At 43.1% G+C, this 18,578-nt stretch overlaps 4 protein-coding genes across 5 annotated transcripts in view; 2 read left to right on the forward strand and 2 right to left on the reverse strand.

The window, feature by feature from the left end:
- The window catches only part of dock10 (dedicator of cytokinesis 10), a 57,155-nt gene extending 55,936 nt beyond the window's left edge, over positions 1 to 1,219 (forward strand). For both annotated transcript variants that reach the window (XM_084559578.1, XM_084559579.1), the window contains exon 56: positions 219 to 1,219. In XM_084559578.1, coding sequence (XP_084415704.1) covers positions 219 to 266 — 48 coding nt within the window. In that variant the 3' untranslated portion in view covers positions 267 to 1,219. The remainder of the gene's footprint in view (positions 1 to 218) is intronic.
- A 3,841-nt stretch (positions 1,220 to 5,060) lies between these two features.
- LOC311497814 (uncharacterized protein) lies at positions 5,061 to 6,480 on the forward strand (the record flags this gene model as incomplete). The annotated part of the gene is made up of 3 exons (XM_084558179.1): positions 5,061 to 5,421; positions 5,795 to 6,017; positions 6,157 to 6,480. The coding sequence occupies 3 exons, from the start codon at positions 5,061 to 5,063 to the stop codon at positions 6,284 to 6,286; spliced, it is 714 nt and encodes a 237-aa protein (XP_084414305.1). The 3' UTR covers positions 6,287 to 6,480.
- A 1,566-nt stretch (positions 6,481 to 8,046) lies between these two features.
- On the reverse strand, positions 8,047 to 12,561 carry LOC311497816 (guanylate cyclase soluble subunit beta-2-like; the record flags this gene model as incomplete). Its single annotated transcript, XM_084558181.1, has 13 exons — positions 12,197 to 12,561; positions 11,966 to 12,060; positions 11,731 to 11,891; positions 11,540 to 11,639; positions 11,032 to 11,426; positions 10,837 to 10,998; positions 10,500 to 10,716; positions 10,090 to 10,410; positions 9,852 to 10,000; positions 9,587 to 9,733; positions 8,776 to 8,930; positions 8,480 to 8,672; positions 8,047 to 8,403 (listed from the first exon to the last, which is right to left on the reverse strand). Exons 1-13 carry the CDS (start codon positions 12,484 to 12,486, stop codon positions 8,047 to 8,049), a joined length of 2,742 nt encoding a protein of 913 aa, XP_084414307.1. The 5' UTR covers positions 12,487 to 12,561.
- A 598-nt stretch (positions 12,562 to 13,159) lies between these two features.
- cep57 (centrosomal protein 57) lies at positions 13,160 to 18,529 on the reverse strand. Its single transcript, XM_084559582.1, has 11 exons — positions 18,262 to 18,529; positions 17,780 to 17,960; positions 17,256 to 17,456; positions 16,583 to 16,704; positions 16,364 to 16,492; positions 15,642 to 15,719; positions 15,411 to 15,506; positions 15,093 to 15,173; positions 14,763 to 14,992; positions 14,543 to 14,687; positions 13,160 to 14,445 (listed from the first exon to the last, which is right to left on the reverse strand). Exons 1-11 carry the CDS (start codon positions 18,301 to 18,303, stop codon positions 14,260 to 14,262), a joined length of 1,491 nt encoding a protein of 496 aa, XP_084415708.1. The 5' UTR covers positions 18,304 to 18,529; the 3' UTR covers positions 13,160 to 14,259.
- Between the last annotated feature and the right edge of the window lie 49 nt (positions 18,530 to 18,578).

Here is an 18,578-nt window from a genome sequence, read left to right on the forward strand (position 1 = left end):
TCTGTCTAACAGCTCTCTCTCCGCTCATTCTAAGACTGGTATGTCATGTCACCAAATTCCTTTTCAAAAGACATCTTGCTACTTGCCTGCCCCCCACGCTGTCATCCCCTGATATCCCTGCCTATCTCAGGAGCCAACACTTCCAGTCTTGATACTTTGATGCTTTCTTTTGCATTTCCCTGTTCCAACGCCAGCTTTTTATTCTTGCTCCTGTCTAGATTCCTCACACAAGACAACCAGGAACGGAACGGCACAGCACCTACTGAATGGCCACTAGACTCACCAGAAATTCTTTGTGCCAGTTTGAGCCTCAGAGCGGCTCGTTTGTTTCTTTCTCTAGTTTCTTTTTTGTTTTGTTTTCATTTCCTGCTGCAGGGAGCAGCGAGCTAGTAGAACTGTGACTGATGGCGAGTGTAGAGAAAACAAGGGAAGAAGTGTGTAGACTGTGGTTGTGGTAGTCTGTAGTCCTGTCGTTGAATTTTGACCGTCTACAGTAGAGGCCAGGCTGCTGGACTGTTAGCGTGTTTTGGTTTTAGAGACTCAATCCGTGTGTGGTGTAGATTCCCCTGCCCTGCCGACTGACTCATCAGCTTACACACCGACAAACACATTCATACGCTCATATACACAAACACACAACATGCGCCTTGTCTCCACGACCCCTGACCCTTTAGAGAACAGTGACCTTACTGAGCTTGAGGTGCGTTCAGCCGCGGTACATGTAATATAAAGCCTTCTGGTGCATTTTGATTACAGTTTTTACATTTTTCCTGTGGAATATCGTTGTACTTCAAACTATCAATCCTCCAAGATGACTAATGTGAAAAAAAAAAAGAATTGGACGATTTGAATGCAGGTCTCAATTAACCCAAGAGTCCCAAGAGTTGAACGCACCTCCGGTTCCTGTTTGAATGTAGAGCAGAACCACATTGCTACTTTGTATCCTTGCTAACATTCTGGAAATATCAGCTTGCCAATTTTCAAACGGAAACAAACGAAAAAAAAAAAAGAAAAAGAAAATTATGTTTTGTAACATTTTTATAATTGAAATCGCATTGTTACTGTTATTATTTCCTGTACTGTTTTGAATTGTAAATAAGAAATATTAATATTTAAAAATGTTTGAAATGTTTCTTTTTATAAAATATACGATATATAAATATTTGTTTAGCTGAATTGAAGAAGAAAAAAAAAACGGAACAAAAACTAAAGTTTTATGTATAACATTTAAATAAAAATTTGTTAATGTCCAAAATTTGTCTGTGTATTACAGTCATTCTGCTAAAGAGTTCTTCATCCACTGTCCTGACGTCAGTGCTGCAACAGCTGTATGTTGCCTATGGTTTTATACTGTATTGCAAGTAAGATAAGATTTTATTTGTATTTTTGTACCTGCAGCGAGTAGTAAAAATGTACTGCAGTACTTAAAAGGAAGTAAAATTTAATTCTATAATCAGGGGCGCACCTTCAGGACAGACAGACCAAACAATTGTTTGGTGGCCCATGTAAAAAATGAGAAAGGTGGTCCCCTCTATGGCTCCCTTTTGGCATATTAATGACAATAATAAACCCCCTTAAATTTATGAATGCCCTGTAGTGCATCATCAGTACTCCACAATCCCTCCAGGCGCCTCCTTCTGTCTACCCTGTCACAGATTTCTCTTTGGACAGGGGGCGGTGGCACACGTATGCCTTTGCCTGGCTTGCTAACCAAGGCTTGCTACGGTCTGTAATCCTTTTTACATACAAAAGCCAACCAAAACAGGATTTAAAAGCATTGCAAAATTTAAGAATTACACAATAAGTAAAGCTGAAGTAAAAAGAAAACACTAAAAATTATGAATATAATAAAACACAATATGCTTTTGGTGTTTACATACAGTTTTACCCAAACGCCGGTCTATAGCTGCTCATTAAATGAATCCGCAGAATTCTTGTTACATTACGCGTCTTTCAGTTTATTAATCCAGGTTTCCAATCATGTTGAATGACGTGAAATGGCTTTCTATAAAGAATCTGTGTCTTGGCTGTAGCTGTGCACAACGGACACTAATATCCTGCCTATTGACTGGGCCCGAGACCAGGCAGCAGCTAATTACTGGTGCACAATAGATGGGTGACCTTGTGAAATAAGTGAAACAGAAATTGGCCATGAGCAAATGAAGCGCAAAACAAAGAACAATTCACATTGTGTTAAAGACAACAGACGATGGCTGTGTAAATCTTGAAATACGCCAGCTCCCAATTCCAATTTTAGGGGACTGTACCATTTTTAACACACACAGTGGTATAAACTGTAACCATGGGACAGCAGGAGGCTAGCAGAAGTTGAACTGTAGTCATTTTGTGGTCTCATCCTCTTTCTCCAGTTGTCTGTCATAGGTTTCTTCAAGGAGGAAATGTCACTACAGTCTTAATGCAATGCATGCAGTGATCCTCAAATTAAAAAGGCCAGTGCAAATGATGAAAAGGCTCTGCTGCATTAAAACCATGTGAATAAAAGAGGTCAAGCACTGTTTTAGCTAGAATAAAGGCACTTGGCTTTAGGTCAACCTGTCGCCTTTCTCCATCGTCAGTAATGCAAAGTCACTGCTTGAAAGTTTAAAACTACATCATCGTTATACGTGTGTCCTATAAATTATGTATTTTTATAGCTAACTGATATCTCATCATATCTTAGGAGCCAAGTTTCCTGTCTTTATATTTTGCATTTTCCTGTCCCAATGCCAGGCTTTTTATTTTAAAATTTGTCCAGATTCCTCACGCTAGACGACCAGGAATGACTCACTTGAAACAACTGACCCTGAAAGTTGTTCATTCTCACTAGTGCGTACATTCAGTTTCAGACCCATTTTTCAGACCATTCTTTTTTAAATTAATAGACAGTCTCCAGAACCGGCAATCATTTCTTTTGGCGTGACTGATTTTAGAAAGTCTGAGGCTTCCAAATAAAGTCATTGGTCAAATTAATAGCAGCAAGCTTACATCTGATGACGTCTGTGAGTCCCATCACCGCACCTTGTTTTGTCTCTCTTGCCTCCACTGTGTTTACCCTGAACCACTCTTTTTCTGTGTCTTCATTGTTGACCTTGTATTTCACCGTCTGCCCTCAATCCACTATTTTACTGTTGCATAGGCAGGTAAGATAAGATTGTAAATATGAAAGTATGCCATAATTTAGTTTAGCCTATACATAAAATGGCCATTAGTGTTATCTATTGGGAAGTTTTGTCTGTTGTTCTACAGTTCATGGTATCTTGGGGATAGCTTTCACCTCATACTTACATAGTATGCAGCTCTTCATGATGCATAGAAGTACTGATCTCATATTTCATCAACCTGTCTGCATATTTGATTCCAAAAGAAAAGCATGCATATCTGGCCAGTGGCAAATGTAGTATAACAGAGAGAAAAATCTCACAAATGTATTTGGAGGAACAGACTATTGCACAGACATCAGCTCAGAAGCATATTAAACTGGCTGTTAAGACTTCATTAAAAGTGAAATTAAAATTTAGCTCCGACAAAGAACGTTTTTCCATGGGATCTGGTTTCCCCAGTTGTTGGGTATAATTACTGACCATGCAGAGAAAGAGAGCAGCAGCAGAGTGCTTGTTTACTTATTGATGCTAAGCCTCCAGTTGGGACACCGCAACTAAAAAGAGGTTAAGTGGCCCCGAACAGACAGTGGGTGCTAACAGTCAGTACGTGGTCCTGCGTCTCACCCGCTCGTCTGTTTTTATCTCTGCCTGACGAGACAGCCGACACATTTGCGTCCCTGTCTCTTCGCTCTCCCCCCCGTCACACACCTGAGGTGCACCAGATTGAGTTGCACTGACCTCGCGCAATACCTCTTTATCACAAACTCGTTTCCTTTCGGCCAGTCAGTCTTCCTCTCCTCTGTCTCATCTCCCTCTCGCCTCCCTCCCTCCCTCCCTCTCTGTAGCCTATTTTGTGAACCAGAAACAGCGGGCTGATTGGGTTTCTCTTCTTAACGGACAGGTTTATGCGCGCCTGTCTCTCCTCTCCCTGTGGCCTAGACTCTGGCAGGGTCAGGTTGCTCTGAGCCAGCACCATTCAGTCCATGACACAGACAATAAAACTCAGTTACGCTGCAGGCGCAGTGTCTCAAATCTCATTTCATGTTTCATCTTATATCATTTTAAAGTATGTGGGCAACCTCACTTCATATCAGAGTCAGGCCAGAAAAGCTACAGGTGTGCTCGGAGACTGTGTGGTCTATTCATAATGGACCTTTGACGTGAGCTCAATTGCAGCACCTGACCATTCAGTCCAGCTATGGGAGCCCCACTGGGTGTAATTATCTGTAATTTCCGCCTTTGTGTGCGGCCCACCTCCATTTGATGTTTGTTGAAATGGTTCCTTTTCTTATTATTTATCAAACACCTCTTTTATTTTAATGTGTTTTCACCCCCAAGACTGCCTGTAATCACTGGGTTAACCCCCTGACCTCTGCCTTTATGAAACAGTATGAATATTCAGGACACAGGGGATCATATATTTAGTAGGCTTGAATTAGAGGCCCACACATCCACGTGTCTGTCTTCTGAGTGAAATGAAAGACAAGATTTAAAGTATATAAATACGGTCTATATATATGTTTTAAATGTTCTGTCTCACATATTTACTTTAGCATCCTTTCTTGATTTATTTTTTGCTGACAGACTGAAAAAGAGGCCACAAAAATCATCTTCATCACCTTTCCTTGATCTAAAACAAGTTGTTGGGCCAATATGATGTCGACAAACAAATCGCAGGCTATCTGTGATCTTGGTTGAACAGGTCCCCCGCTATTCTAGCTGTTTGTCCAGTGCGCATTTCATTTCCGACCCCTGCTTAGTTTTCCTGAAACTAGACGCCGGGTCTGATTAATAAAACATGCTTTGTGTGCTGCTGGCCGATCACCGGAGCCCTTTCAGCTGTATAAGTGGTGAAAGGCGACATAATCTCCCCCACAACAAGATCCGAACTGAGATTGAGACACACGGAGAACACAGAAAAGCACACGGCAGGAGGACCACGAAAGCTCTGGGGGCAGCATGTTAAAACCACAGCAGCAGCAGCAGCAGCAGAGGCAGCAGCGGCATTACGGGGAGCTTCTAGTGCGCGACCCCCCGCCGGTGTTTGGCAAGCCGTGGTACTGGCAGCGCAGCACCAGCGCCATGGAGAGCAGCCGCAGCCTGGCGAAGGTCATTATGGAGATGCGCGACGAAATCAAGAAGCTGGAGGCGGAGAACCGAGAGCTGCGCGGAGACTATGGCCAGCGTTCAATTGGGGGCATGCCAGGAGAAACGAGCGCGGCGTCTTTAGCAGCAAAACAGCAGGCGGGAACGGAGGAAAATCCCTACGTGAACCTGAGACGAAATGCGTCTGCGCCAGCTCTGGAGGGACAATACAGAGGTGAGAGGGGAAACTAAACTGAGGGCCCGTCAGGTGGTTGCTTTTTAAACTTGAAGTTAGTGCACTTCTCAACAGCACCACGTTCCGAAAAAGTTAAGACAAACCTGATAAAGTGATATCTAATTCAAGATTACATGAGACCATCGTGCGTAAAATAGGTGTCTCTTTAATTACTGGAATAACTGAATGGAAATGCATTTTTATCCACAGAAATAAAACAAAACACGAGAAAGTGCAACAAGATAGTGTATTTATTGGAAGAACATAAGTTACAGAAATTACATTTAAAACAGACACCAGTTACTTGTTGTTTCTAGTCACACTCCGCTCTGTGAGAACAAATCCAAATACTGTTCATCATGTTATTTCCCAGAGAACGCTGTCATGACTGTCCGGAGGTACTCTACGAGCTCAAACCTCTCAGGGGTGGCTCTGAGAGAGGGAAGGATTGACAGGGGCTGGCACGGTAACTCCGGGTGGGGAAGACTACAAGAAGAAGTCCATCATGTGAATGGCGTCTTTGGTAACTCAGCCAAAGGAGAAGTGGGGAAAGTTACCAACCGGCACTCCCTGCAGGAATACGTTCACAAAAACAGGTACAATCCCAACAGGGGGACTTAAAACACACTAGTTTTAATGTATTTGAGGCCTAATTTCTAAAAAAAACCAAAAAAAAAACTAACAAACAAACTCCATACAGTAGCCAAATAACATTCTACTTCTTTGCACTTTCAGGTCCAAAGTAAAAACTGTCACCTTCCTTCTACCTGTGGATGATATTTACACCAACCGACCAGTTCTGACCAAACATCAGGAGGAGCCCAACACAACAGACCTGGCTTCCACATCTGAGACAAATTCCTGAGAGAGCATCCTTTAAAGGCTCTGGATGTGGCGACGGGCCAAATGTAGGCAGACAGAGACAGGTTAGCCTCTTCATCTAGGTCAGCGTAGACTGGGCTCTTAATGAGTGAGCAAGTGGGCCGATTTTTATCACACCTGTCCACACAAACAGAAGACTCTGGTTACAGGTGTTGTTTTCATCTGGCCATGGCAATCTAGGCCCGGTCAACGGGGATGAGGCACGGGGGGCCCCTCCGCACCGCGGATCATATGTCTGGACTCCTCTCCTAACCCGAGGTGTTGTTTCTGAGTGATACGCACACCTGCGGGTGACGGCCCTTTTACGGACAGTGGTGGTCACCGACTCAGGCCTCGTGACCAACATCTGATTCATTATTTATTCATCTTTGTTTCTTTTCCCAGGGTAAAATGAAATAGGTAGTCAAGCGGCAGCAAGAAGACGTGACCTGTTTCTTGACAGAGTTCCTAAAGAGAGTATTCTTTTAGTACATGTCTCTGCTTTAAATAATCAAGCGTTTGGCGTATTTATATGAAATTTAAAGTAAGGTATCTTTAACAGTCATTGTAAGCTATTACCTGTGAGATATGCAGTGTTATGGACTTTTAATAAGCTCCTTTCAGTGTTACATTAATTGTGAGCATTCATAGATGGATATGAAGCAGATTGTGTTGTAAAAACACATTTTGCGTTTGCTGTATTAGGTTTTTCTCAGTGTGAAACCAAGGAGCCTGCACACTGAGAAAGGCATTAGCCAAAGTGTTTGTACTTGTTACTCGTCTGTATTTGAAAAGAAAAAAAAAAAGCAATAAACATACAGCAAAGGAACTTCAAAAGACCTTTTTTGGAGTGCAGAACGGTTGGATGTACTGGGAATGTTGCTGGTTTGCTTGGCGAACATGGTGGGCACACTAATCGTTGACTGTACAACATTCATTTATTCATCCATCTGTAACCACTTGTCCTCTTGAGGGTTACGGTGGGGGCTGGAGCCAATCCCAGCTGCTATTGGACGAGAGGCAGGGGAGGACAGGTCGCCAGTCTGTCGACTATATTACATGAGAACCGTGTAATCAAACAGGGAAAATGCAGATGCTGAGTACACCGATCAGCCACAACATTAAAATAAGTAACATTGACCATCTTGTGACAATCCAATGTTCTGCTGGGAAACCTTTGGACCTGGCATTCATGTGGATGTTACTTAGACATGTACGACCCACCTAGACCAGACCAGGCAACCCCACCCCATAGCAATGATGCTCTTTGATGGCAGCAGCCATCCCCAGCAGGATGCAGCCTGACACAGGCACACACACACAAAAACGGTTGAGGAACAACTAAAAAAAAACATGAAAAACAGCAGAAGGTGTTGACCTGGCCTCCAAATTCACTAGATCCCAGACTGATCAGGTATCTGCAGGATGCACTGGAACAAGCCTGATCCACAGAGGCCCCCACTAATAACATTATGTTACCAGACATCACAGGACACCCTCAGAAGGCCCATGTCCGTTCTCTGATGAGTCACAGCTGTTATGGAGGCACAAGGGAGACCTACACAATATTAGGAAGGCGGTCATAATGTTATGCCTGATCGGTGTATGGGCTATGTGCAGATCAATATAATATAAATGCAGGAGCGCTAACTGATGAAATACAGAGAATGGTGTCGACAAAATAATGTCAATGGCACATGTTGAACAGACTCTGGTTGATAAATCATTCATAGTCAATCAGATACTGAGTGAGTAATTACCAGCTCAGAGGACAACACAGAACCTGGTTCGTGTGTGTTTGCTTTGACTGTTGGTTTCCACAGAAGCAGTAATCAAGCGTTGTTCCTCCGTCTCCACGTGGCTGCCTCGTCCTAATTCTTCCACATTTGTCTCTGTGCACTTGGCTTCTGTGTGGCCGAATTCACGTGCATCTCTCAGTTGGTCCAAAGCTCGGTCCTCTGATTGATTGTCGGTATGCAGGCTTCCGTAGCTCTCCGAGTCGCAGGGCTTGATTGGCGGCGGGCAGGCCTGGGGATGGGACATGTGCGATGATGGCAGCGGCTCGCTCAGGCTGTCTCTGTAGTCCATAGGGATCAAGGGAGGTTCGTCCCTGTGCGTCCTCTGAAAATCTACAGCAGAGGATGTAAGCGAGTAAGAAACTGAACTGACACACACGCAACAGGACCAATTGTGAGACAGTAAACAGGCCTGTTCTGTGGCGTCCTGGCTGGCAGCTCCTCTGGCTGTCCCCCCATCCATCTCTGAGACCCATAATCTGCTGCTCGCTGACTGCCGTGTTCCTTTCGAGAAAGTAAGTGGTCATCCTGCCCTTCCCCTTCACCTCTATCTCTCCTCGCTTCTGGATAACAAAGCATTTATTCCTCAGAGCCCTGGGAGACATGGATAGAAGATGAAGACATAAAACAATTAATGCAGCCGTTGACATCCCGCGGGGGCATGTATTCATTTGCTCCTGAATGCATATCTGCTCACTTGTAGACGGTTTCACTTAAATGGATCTTGTTGGGGAGGCCGTGGCTCTCCATGCGGGAGGCGGTGTTAACAGTGTCTCCAAAGAGGCAGTAGCGAGGCATCTTCTCCCCAACCACACCTGCCAGTACAGGACCGCTGTGGAGGCCCACGCGGATCTTTAGAGAGACGGCATGTCAGATAATGACACACATTTCAGTGCATCATCGCAAACTGAAGTAAATGTGCAAAAGTACAGAATTAGCAACTTAATTACTACTTTAAAAAAAATATATTAAATGCAGAATGGTTTTAAAAGGATTTTATATGAATGCGTCATCAATATTAGGTACTTGAATCTGTAACTAGACTTTAATCTGATCAGAGTCTATTAATGAACCAAAGTTCAGTAAGAAGATCTCTTCACTTGTCTGTCCCTCCACAGACAATTTATTTAGGGTAATTAGCTCTATACTCTCATGAGCTCATTCTCAACTTCAACATCCCTACTTTTGTCCAATCATGCCCGCGTTTTCAGAATGAATCAGTCACTAGACCCTGTTCTTTAAATTCATTGCAACTCTGCCTTTCAGCCCATCTGTCATGCAGCTTTCCTCCTCCCAATCTCCACCTCATCCCGCTTGTCAAGGGCATCGCAGCTGGAGTCTCCGTCAGCCTACATCTGCCTGCTCGCCACCACCGGCATCTAGACCGCGGGTGGTCCCGTCCCTATCTCCAGCCTTCATGTAGGATTCTCCTCTATGAAAATACACTTAATACTTAATTGCTTTCCACCCCTGTGTATTTGAGAAATGCAGCAGGAAAACTCTTGCACCTGAATGGGTCCTCCTGTCACAGGGTTAATAACGTCCCGGGCAGCCATAATCATACCCAAGGCAAAGTTGGCCACCCTCTCAGCGTGGCTGGAGACAGGTATGGGAACCCCACCTACCACCATATAGGCATCCCCTATGGTCTCAACCTGGGAAACACCAGATAAATACAGAGGCGTTGTCAAATTAAAGGCTAAAACTGTGGCAACATGATTTCTAGTCCAAATTAAATAAATAAATAAAAAAGGTCAAATCTTTTGCGTTTACCTTGTAGACATTGTGCACAGTGGTGAGTCTGTCGAAGCGGAGGTACATGGAGTTAAGCATGAGGACGATTTGAATGGGTTCACACAGGGAGCAGATATTGGTGAAGGTCACCACATCACTGAACAGTATGGTGCACTCTTTGAATTCTCCTGTAGGGTGCACACACACACACACAAACATATACATGAAGACACACAGCGGCCATGTTAAGATTCACCATCGTTTGAATTCCATTCACCTGCTTCTACTGTCTTGCCCTCTTTCAGCCGGTTGGCCACATGCTTGGGCAGCATGGCATAGAGCAAGTTCTCCGTCTTCTGCTTCTCCTCTTCCAGGTGCTGGGACAGGAGGCGGAGCTCCTCCTTCTTTCTCTCCAACTGGTTGGACAGCTCGATTTCAGCCAGCCGCTGCTGATTGAGCAGGATGAGGTCGCGCGTGACGTCGTGGGGTGCGATGTCAGAAATGTGCATGTCCCTCTCCTCCAACTCTTGAAGGCTTCTCAGCAGAGGAGAGGCTTGATAGAGCATATAGTCCAGAGAGGGCATCCAGATCATCTGACCTGAAGACAAAGGACACAAGAAGATGAAATTCATAATCTGTTGATAATTCAAAAGCAGAAAATACTTCGAACAATTGTTTGTTCTTGACCTCTGAGTTGCAACATAGGCCTGTCCTTCCACGCCTCAGGCATCATGTCCCTGCGTGTCTGCAGGACAAAGTGGCTGTTGATGAACTTCCGGATGCTGGAGATGGTGAAGGTGACCTCAGGATGCACGATGCTGAAGTACTGGTCCAGGTGTATTCTCATAGTCTGGAGCCCAGGAACAATCTTCTGGAGGTTCACTCCAGCCTGGTGCACCACCAGCTGCCTCAAACACCAAAAGGGAAGCTCCGGTAAGTTTAATACGATCCAGTTACTCAGAAATAAATGAATCTGAGGTGGGTTTAGGCGGAATATATACCCATGTGTATGTGTACATTTTACCTGCTCATCGAAGACTATATGGAAAGGGAAAGCATGGCAGAAAGTCTTCAGATCAACGTTAAGGGTTGTAGGATAAACTGGTTCAAAGCCTTTCAGTAGTCTGCCTGTGAATAGTAGTTGTAAGAACAGTATGTGCAAATAACAGTTCACATGTAAAGGTGTCTACAAGCATGTGAGTTTATGTCTGCACTATACCTTTACCAAGGTGAACCAACCCCTTAACTGTGTCCCAGTGACTCCCGTGCATGGCACAACCAAAACTGGATCTCTTTCGATGGTGGGCCTGAGAACACAGAGGTGACGGAGTTCAAATTTAAATTCATTCATGTGGTTGTCCTTATAGATAATTAATCTAACCTCTTTAATCCCCACCGTGGTATTACATCTGTTAGTCAAAGGCTGGAGGGGCTGCGCTTTTGGAGAACACCCGGTTTTACCGCTGGCCACACTGGACCCAGGAGCAACCGCAGGTGTAACCTGGAAAACCACATGCTCCTTCGTGCCAGCTGTCTCCTGCTCCTCCAGCTGGTTGACAATCTCCATTGTTATCTCACTGTTGAAAAAATCTTTAGCAACAGCTCCAATGATACCTGCAGAAGAGGGGTGCATACTTGGCATTTAGCTCCAAAGAAGAACAAATATGGAAATCAAACAAAAGGCCATGTGTGAGAGCTATTATTTTAAAGGAAGCGTTTTTAATAACCAGGAACAATGTGGCAGAGTCCTCTGCGGTCTGAGTAATAATGGAGAAGCATGGTGCCATCAGGGGTCCTCTCCACACGAAATGATGGCGCGTTCATCTCCTGCAAGAAAAAAAAAATATATATATATATGAATATATTTATAAAACGATCTCCATGAAATGAAAAAATAAAAAATCCACGGGTGTAGGACCTTGTAGGAGAGGGCGAGGTAGCTGTGAAGTGCATCCAGATTCTCGGTGAACTCAAAGAGATTTCCTCCTAAAGTCCGCAGCATGTGATCGTAGCCAGAGCGCTTGCAGAACTCAAAGAAATGTTCTCCGAACTGCCTCAAAACGACCTCGGGCTCTACTCCTGCCAAAACACAACATATTTAATCCCGACCAGGATTTGTGCATATTAAGACTAAGCGTGGATAAGAGCTGTACCTAAAAGCTTGCAGGCTTCTGCTACTAGGCGCATGGTGATTTCATCTTTATAGACTTCATATGTCAGGAAGCTGTCCTGGACTCCAGCTCCATCCCTGGATGAGTGTGGTTTTAAAGAAGAGGACAACCGCATTCTCCTTTTGAAAATTCATTCGTGCACATTTAATCTGCGTGGATCTTTTCTTTATTTAATATGAAACAAACGCATCAACAAATGCACATTTTCTTTACCTGAGCTTGGCCCACGTCTCCTCGCCAAACTTTTCAACTACCAGCGATTTCAGACAGGTGTTAATAAATCCATACTGTCGACGACACAAGGAAAGCTTGTAATCAGGCCATTCAAAAAAAAAAAAAGAAAAGAAAAGAAAGAAAAACAACTGAGGATAAAGTAGACCGTACAAAAGGAGCATACCATATCTCAGACTAGTTTCAATCGCGACTTCTCCCTTCAGAATATCTTCGTCACGTCGCTTTTCTCCGCGCAAAACAAAACCATCACGCACAGGCAGACCACACATAAACCCTGGATCGTCCACAGTCCGTTCAGTCCTCTGCCAAGCGAGTCGTCCGGCTGGAAGAGCTTTAGTCCGCAGCTGTGTGGAGACCTCCTGGTCAGGTGAGACACTGCACTCTTCATCCATACGGAGCTGTCCGGTCCAACATGGTGCTGAAAACTGAAAACTAGCTATTCATTCTTTCTTAGGAGGGACATATCAGGTTCTCCAAATTTAGAAGAATTGTTGATATGTACAGAGACTTAAGAAACACCCTCTTAAACCTCCAAACGACTCCCTGTGCGTCCTATGGCATCCCACTGTGTTCATTTGGATGTATTAAATGCGGAGCAAATTCTTTGTATTTATTTACATATACACAAGGCGAATAAAGCTGATTTGATTTTTTTTTTCTTTAAGTAGTGTTTGACCTTTCCTTGATTTTTTTTTGTGAGAAGGTCCCATCTATTGGCCAAGTATGTGTGCACATGGAAGAAATCTGTCCAGAATAGAAATGACAGCAAAGAACAACAAAGCTGAACAAATAAAGGTAAACAGGACTGTTATGTAGACACGTATAAAAGTAGATATATATGAAACATATTCTATATTAGTCAACATATTCTAACATATTTAAAAGGATCTCAAATGTATATGTTACTTTACCAATTGATTTTGCTTCATATATATACAGTATATCTTTAATACACCATAATCTGATCAGAACTCGGAAGACTGGAGATGAGTTATTAAGAATTTAATTTAATTTGTGATTGCATCCAGGCCTGATATCTACTGACGGCATGACGCCAGCATCAAAGGTAGATTAGAAGAGCGTGTTAAAGAGGAGAGCCGAACAGGCGCAGCTCAAACACAAGTACACAAATGAAAAGGGGAAAATATTTTTTAAATAAAACCAAGCACTTGACCGAGACTTCACTAATTTGCAAACATTAGTGCTTTATTTCCAGAGGAAAACGCTCAAGGCAAGGTTACCCATGATCACCAGAAATACAGCTTTGTAGAGATACTTGTTAATTTATATAAATATTAGAGGCATTAAACACATATGAAAGGTTGGGAATATGAGTGGGGATTTTGCTGCATACACTCAGTAATACACTCATTTTATTAAGTACAGCGTTGTTGAATAACTCACATTAGTTTAGGTGTATCAAGTAACCTGCACCACACTATTTAATTTCTGTAGTTTTGTATGGAGGTTTGTCACATCAGAGAAATCCAGGAATCTTTTTAGAACCACACGTTTTGCCTTTAAAGAATGATTTTAAGAGGGAACGGATTTGTTTATTTCTTATGTTCTAACTACTTTAAAAAAAGTGTCTGGCTTTTACACAAGGTGTGGGATCTTATATGAAACATGTTGTGAGACATTCACGCCCTCTGCTGGTAAAAAACAAATGACTATGACAAGCGGCAGATGCACGATCCATGCACGAATACACAGTCCCTTTAATGGTACTGGTAAATATTAAACCATTCATTTAAACCCTTGTCTTTATTTCAAATATTCTGTGATCATTCTTATTAGACACTAAGATGACTAACACGACTAACAGATGATCTAACATTACTTTGATAATTTCCACTTTGTGTTGACCAGTAGAAACCAATTAGAATTTCAAGACATGCTGCTTTTTTCCAGTTAAATATAATAGTTTTACAAAACTGAAGCTTGTTTAACACCTGTTTCCAGTCAGAGGATGAAATAACGGCCAGAGATAGGGGGATAGCACAACAGTAACCTTATATCCTGTGTTCATGTCCTGTTGAGTTTCAGGTCCATAATGAAGTCTGCAGAGCCTTCATGTCCCTCAGCAGCCTCAGATTTCTCTTACTTCTCTCCCCTGGTCTGACTTTGACTGCTCCTGCAGAGCGACCTCTGGTGGACACTGTGGTAGACACTCTCACCTCATTCCCACTGCTCTGCCTGGAAGTAGCTTCCTTTCTTAACTTCCTTATCTAGAGAAGAGACAAGACAAAGAGATGATTAAAGAAAAAATAAATTATCAGTGTGATCTGACTTGTTTTCGTCTCTACCTGTGATTTGAATCCCTACCTGTGATTTGTGTTTGTAGAGCTTACTGATCTGATCTCCTTTCCTCTCCATTTTCAGCAACAGCCTCTCCTGCTCCCTCTGAAGCTCCTTTCTTTCCTGTTCAGACACGCTGTCCTCCTCCTGCCTCATCAGCTCATCCTGCTCCCTACAAAACAGAATAAAACTTAACACTATTAATAAATGCTGCAAGCGTGCGAGCTTCATACTCAACTCCACTCACAAGCTCATGTGCCGCAGCTCCTCCTGTAGGGCCTGCAGCAGCTCCGACAGTTCCTCCTCGCTACCGACGGAGGAAGAAGACGAAGTGGCCGAATGGCTATGGCTACCTGTCTCAGAGCTGCTGGTGTTGCGAGAGAGGACGCGGCTGTTGCAGAGGTGCGGCTGGTGTCGCTTCAGGAGGGACAAAACCGACTGGACGTTGGCTCTGACAGAGTGGCTGCAGCCTACTGACTGAAGGCCAGGTAGAGGACAGAGACAAACAGAAAGTTGGTGCAGCATTATAAACAACATACCATTTAATTCTTGGGCTAAAATCACTAAAGCGCAATACCGTTCCAGCTACAAAAGGGACATCTCTAAGGCTCAGTCGGTAGTGTGGCTCTGTGTTGGACACCTGCTGTGGTGAAGATCTCTGGAAAGAGAAAATCAACATCCAGAGGTAAGAAACTACGATTAATTTCAAAGATTAATTTCATTATCTATCACATTTACTGATCAACTGATTTGTTTTCCTGATCAACACCAAAAATAACAATATTTATACAAAGAGGAGAAAAGACAAGCACTCTTATTTGAAACCCTGGCAGAATAAATGAAACTGGACTCAAATAGTAATAAAAACCTGAGCCACCCATGTGAAAGTCAACACCTTTGAGCTGGACTTCTTCTCTTTGGACGGTCTAAAGGACAGGCGAGGTGACACGGACTGCAGGAGGATCCAATTGGTCTCCAAACCTGTCTGTAGCTGAGGGTTGCAAAACAGCATGCAAATGTTTTCATGTAAAAAAAAAAAAAAAGAAATATCAGATCAAGGAAACAAGCTGCAAATGGTGAGCGTAACAAATGAGCTGTAGATGGAATACAATCCAAGCCTCGTTACCTGTTTGGCTTTATCCTGGACGAGCTTTCTCTGGTGCTCCTCTTCCTGCAGTTTCATCTCCAGCTCACGAATCTTCATCTGACACATTCAGACACACACAGTCACCATTACTGTGTTTATAATAAGATCAAATGGGAGTTTTAAAGGCCTGCGCAGATAAAATTGTCCAGTGTGACAAAGAAAGTCACAAAATCGCCATCCCTTTAGTTGACTTTTAACCCATTAGTTACAGTAAGTTATCATGATGCCGCTCATTGCTCAACTTAAATGGAAGAGCAATATATCCATCTGTTGAAAATGATCACTCATCAGTGTTTTATTTACAGAACTAAAATGACCATCTGACGGATGCATTTCTCCTCCAACTTGCAGTTTACATATAGGGTATGTCTGTCAACAAATATAATATATGTAGTAAAGACTTGGAAGGAAGGTACCTTCAAAAAAGTGGGTTTTTTTTTTTTACAATAATGTCACTGTGAAATTTGTCTTTGGCCTGCTGAATCTAAAATGAGGAATTAAAACCAGCCGCGGTTAAGCCTAAGAAATTAACAACATGTCATCGAAATAGCACGATTTTCTGCAACTGTCATCACCATGGACATTGTGCTCCTCCATGACAACATGCTCGTCCTTAAGACAGAAAAAACATGAGGCTCAGTATTTGTTCTTTTTAACAGTTTTTCTAACAGACCATAATATCACCGCTTCTTTAAATTCACCTCTGCATTGTTCTGTGTGCGAGTCAGCCTGAGGTACTCCTGCTCGAGCCGCTCAAGCTTCTCCAGCTGGGCATGCTCAGGCGCCGTGTCAGACTGTTGATCAGCTGATTTGGCTTTCTCCATGGACACCTGAAACAATTAATACATCTCTACAAAACTACTCACTCACAGATCAGAGTTTCTTTGTGTATTTTTGAGTGAAAATGACAACGGGATAACCTGCTGCTGGAGCAGGCTGGTCCTCTCTGTCCTGGCACTGCGCAGCATCTTCCTCATGTGATCCAGCTGTCGCTCCAGCTTCACACAGCGAGACTCGGCGGCAGCGAGGTGGGTGATCAACACTACAAATCAGACAAGGACAAGAAAAGACATTAGAAAAAAAATACTGAAATAATGTCAGCTATAACAATGAGAAGGTTATTATATTGTTACCACATTATATATTAATCATACACCCACTTCTCAGTTTATTGGATACACTAGTGAAAGCGAATGCATTTTAATAAAACAGACTGCACTAAATCCTGGCTTCATGAAGATTACGGTATTTAGCATTTGTTTAAAATAAGTGATAGAGCTGTGTTTTCATTTTGGAGGCTGTGGTTTGTAGTGCTATTGATCTGTGTAGTGTTGTACCGACACATGCTTCTATCATTTTAACAGACCCATTTCAGTCGGTGGGTTCGATTAAATAACAGAAATACTTTCAGTTTAACAGCACCACCAGCAACATCCTCCAAAATGATCATCCAGTTGAATCTCCACCTTTCTGACGCTGTTTCAACATAAATTGACCATTATAATGGTCATGAAAGGTGATTTAGTGCAGGACTGTTATGTTACAGTGCACTAGTAGTGTACCTAATGCTTTGGCAGGTGAGTATACACTCACCTTGGTTGCAGTTAGACCGCCCATTCATTTCTCTTTCCGCATTTGTCTGACCATTTAAGTGTCTCTGTGTAACTTTCTCATTCTGCAGAAGTGTGTGCGATGCAGCTTTCCCTGCACTACGCAGACTCAGCTCGGCTTGTCCTTTTTCCAACTCCAACCTCCTGATCTTCTCCTGGAGGTTCCTCAAGGCGGAAAAGATTGCTGCACATGCACACACGCACATACACAGATTGTGTTTAAATATTAGATGAAAGAATGTGACACATATTGAGACATACTGATAGATCCTAAACATACTATTATGTATATTTTTAGAGGTTTGACTGGAAGTGTGCAGGATAGGAGCATTGGGGGGATGATGTGAAATAATGAATAGATGCTGCCGCAGCTGAGACATTCAAGTAGTGCGGCATCATGTTGCACATGTAACCATGGAGCTCTGAACCACCACAATACCTGAATGGAAACTTTGCAATGGGCAAACAATCCACTCAAATACACACACACACATACATTAAACTTACCTGCACTGCTGCTCTCCGGGAAGGCTTTGCTGGGTGATGGTGGGCTACATGAGTGATGTGTGCGTGTTTCAGGAGTGTGATGCACTAGTGTGCTGATGAATGGACGGTGAGCAGGGTAGTCTTTATAAGAGGGCAGGGACGGACTGTCAGACACTACTCCGCTGGGTGGTGGTGGTTTCTCCTGCAAAGAAATAGGACTAATTGTTAAACAGCATCAAAGATATGTTACAGAACCAGCAAATGAAACAAATAAAATCAATAGGAGATACAACTTTAAATTATTGCTGTAACTCAACATGATTTGTTTGCTCTGTTCAGATCAGTACATGCAACTTGCAACACTGCTACATCAGCTGATCTGAGTTGTAGTAACTGCTGCTAGGTAGCTTTACATGCAATCCAGCTAACTCAACATAAAGATGACAAACCACTTTAATTCAGTTGTTTTCCAAGTTAAATTATGGATAATTCAGTACAGCTACCTTCTCCCTCGTAGCAGCAGGTTTTGACTCCAGAGTCTGCATTGAAACGCACCAAATCCAGTCTGCCTCGCTTCTTGCTTAAACCAGGAAGTAAAATATACAAATGAAGCTAACGTTAGCTTACAATAAACTAAAACAAAGCTCTTTTTTAATCACGACTGACACCACTCTTACAGCTGCCTGTGCTAATATGGTAAAGAAAACATCACTTGTAAGCGCCACAGTCGACTGGTACTGTGGGGTACGATTGATACGCATCCCGGCCTGTCCCGTTTGACGCCCAAACGCATGGATTTCAACGTTGTATTTGGGAGAAA

Source organism: Chelon labrosus, assembly GCF_963514085.1.
Source record: "Chelon labrosus genome assembly, chromosome: 13".
NCBI lineage: Eukaryota > Metazoa > Chordata > Actinopteri > Mugiliformes > Mugilidae > Chelon > Chelon labrosus.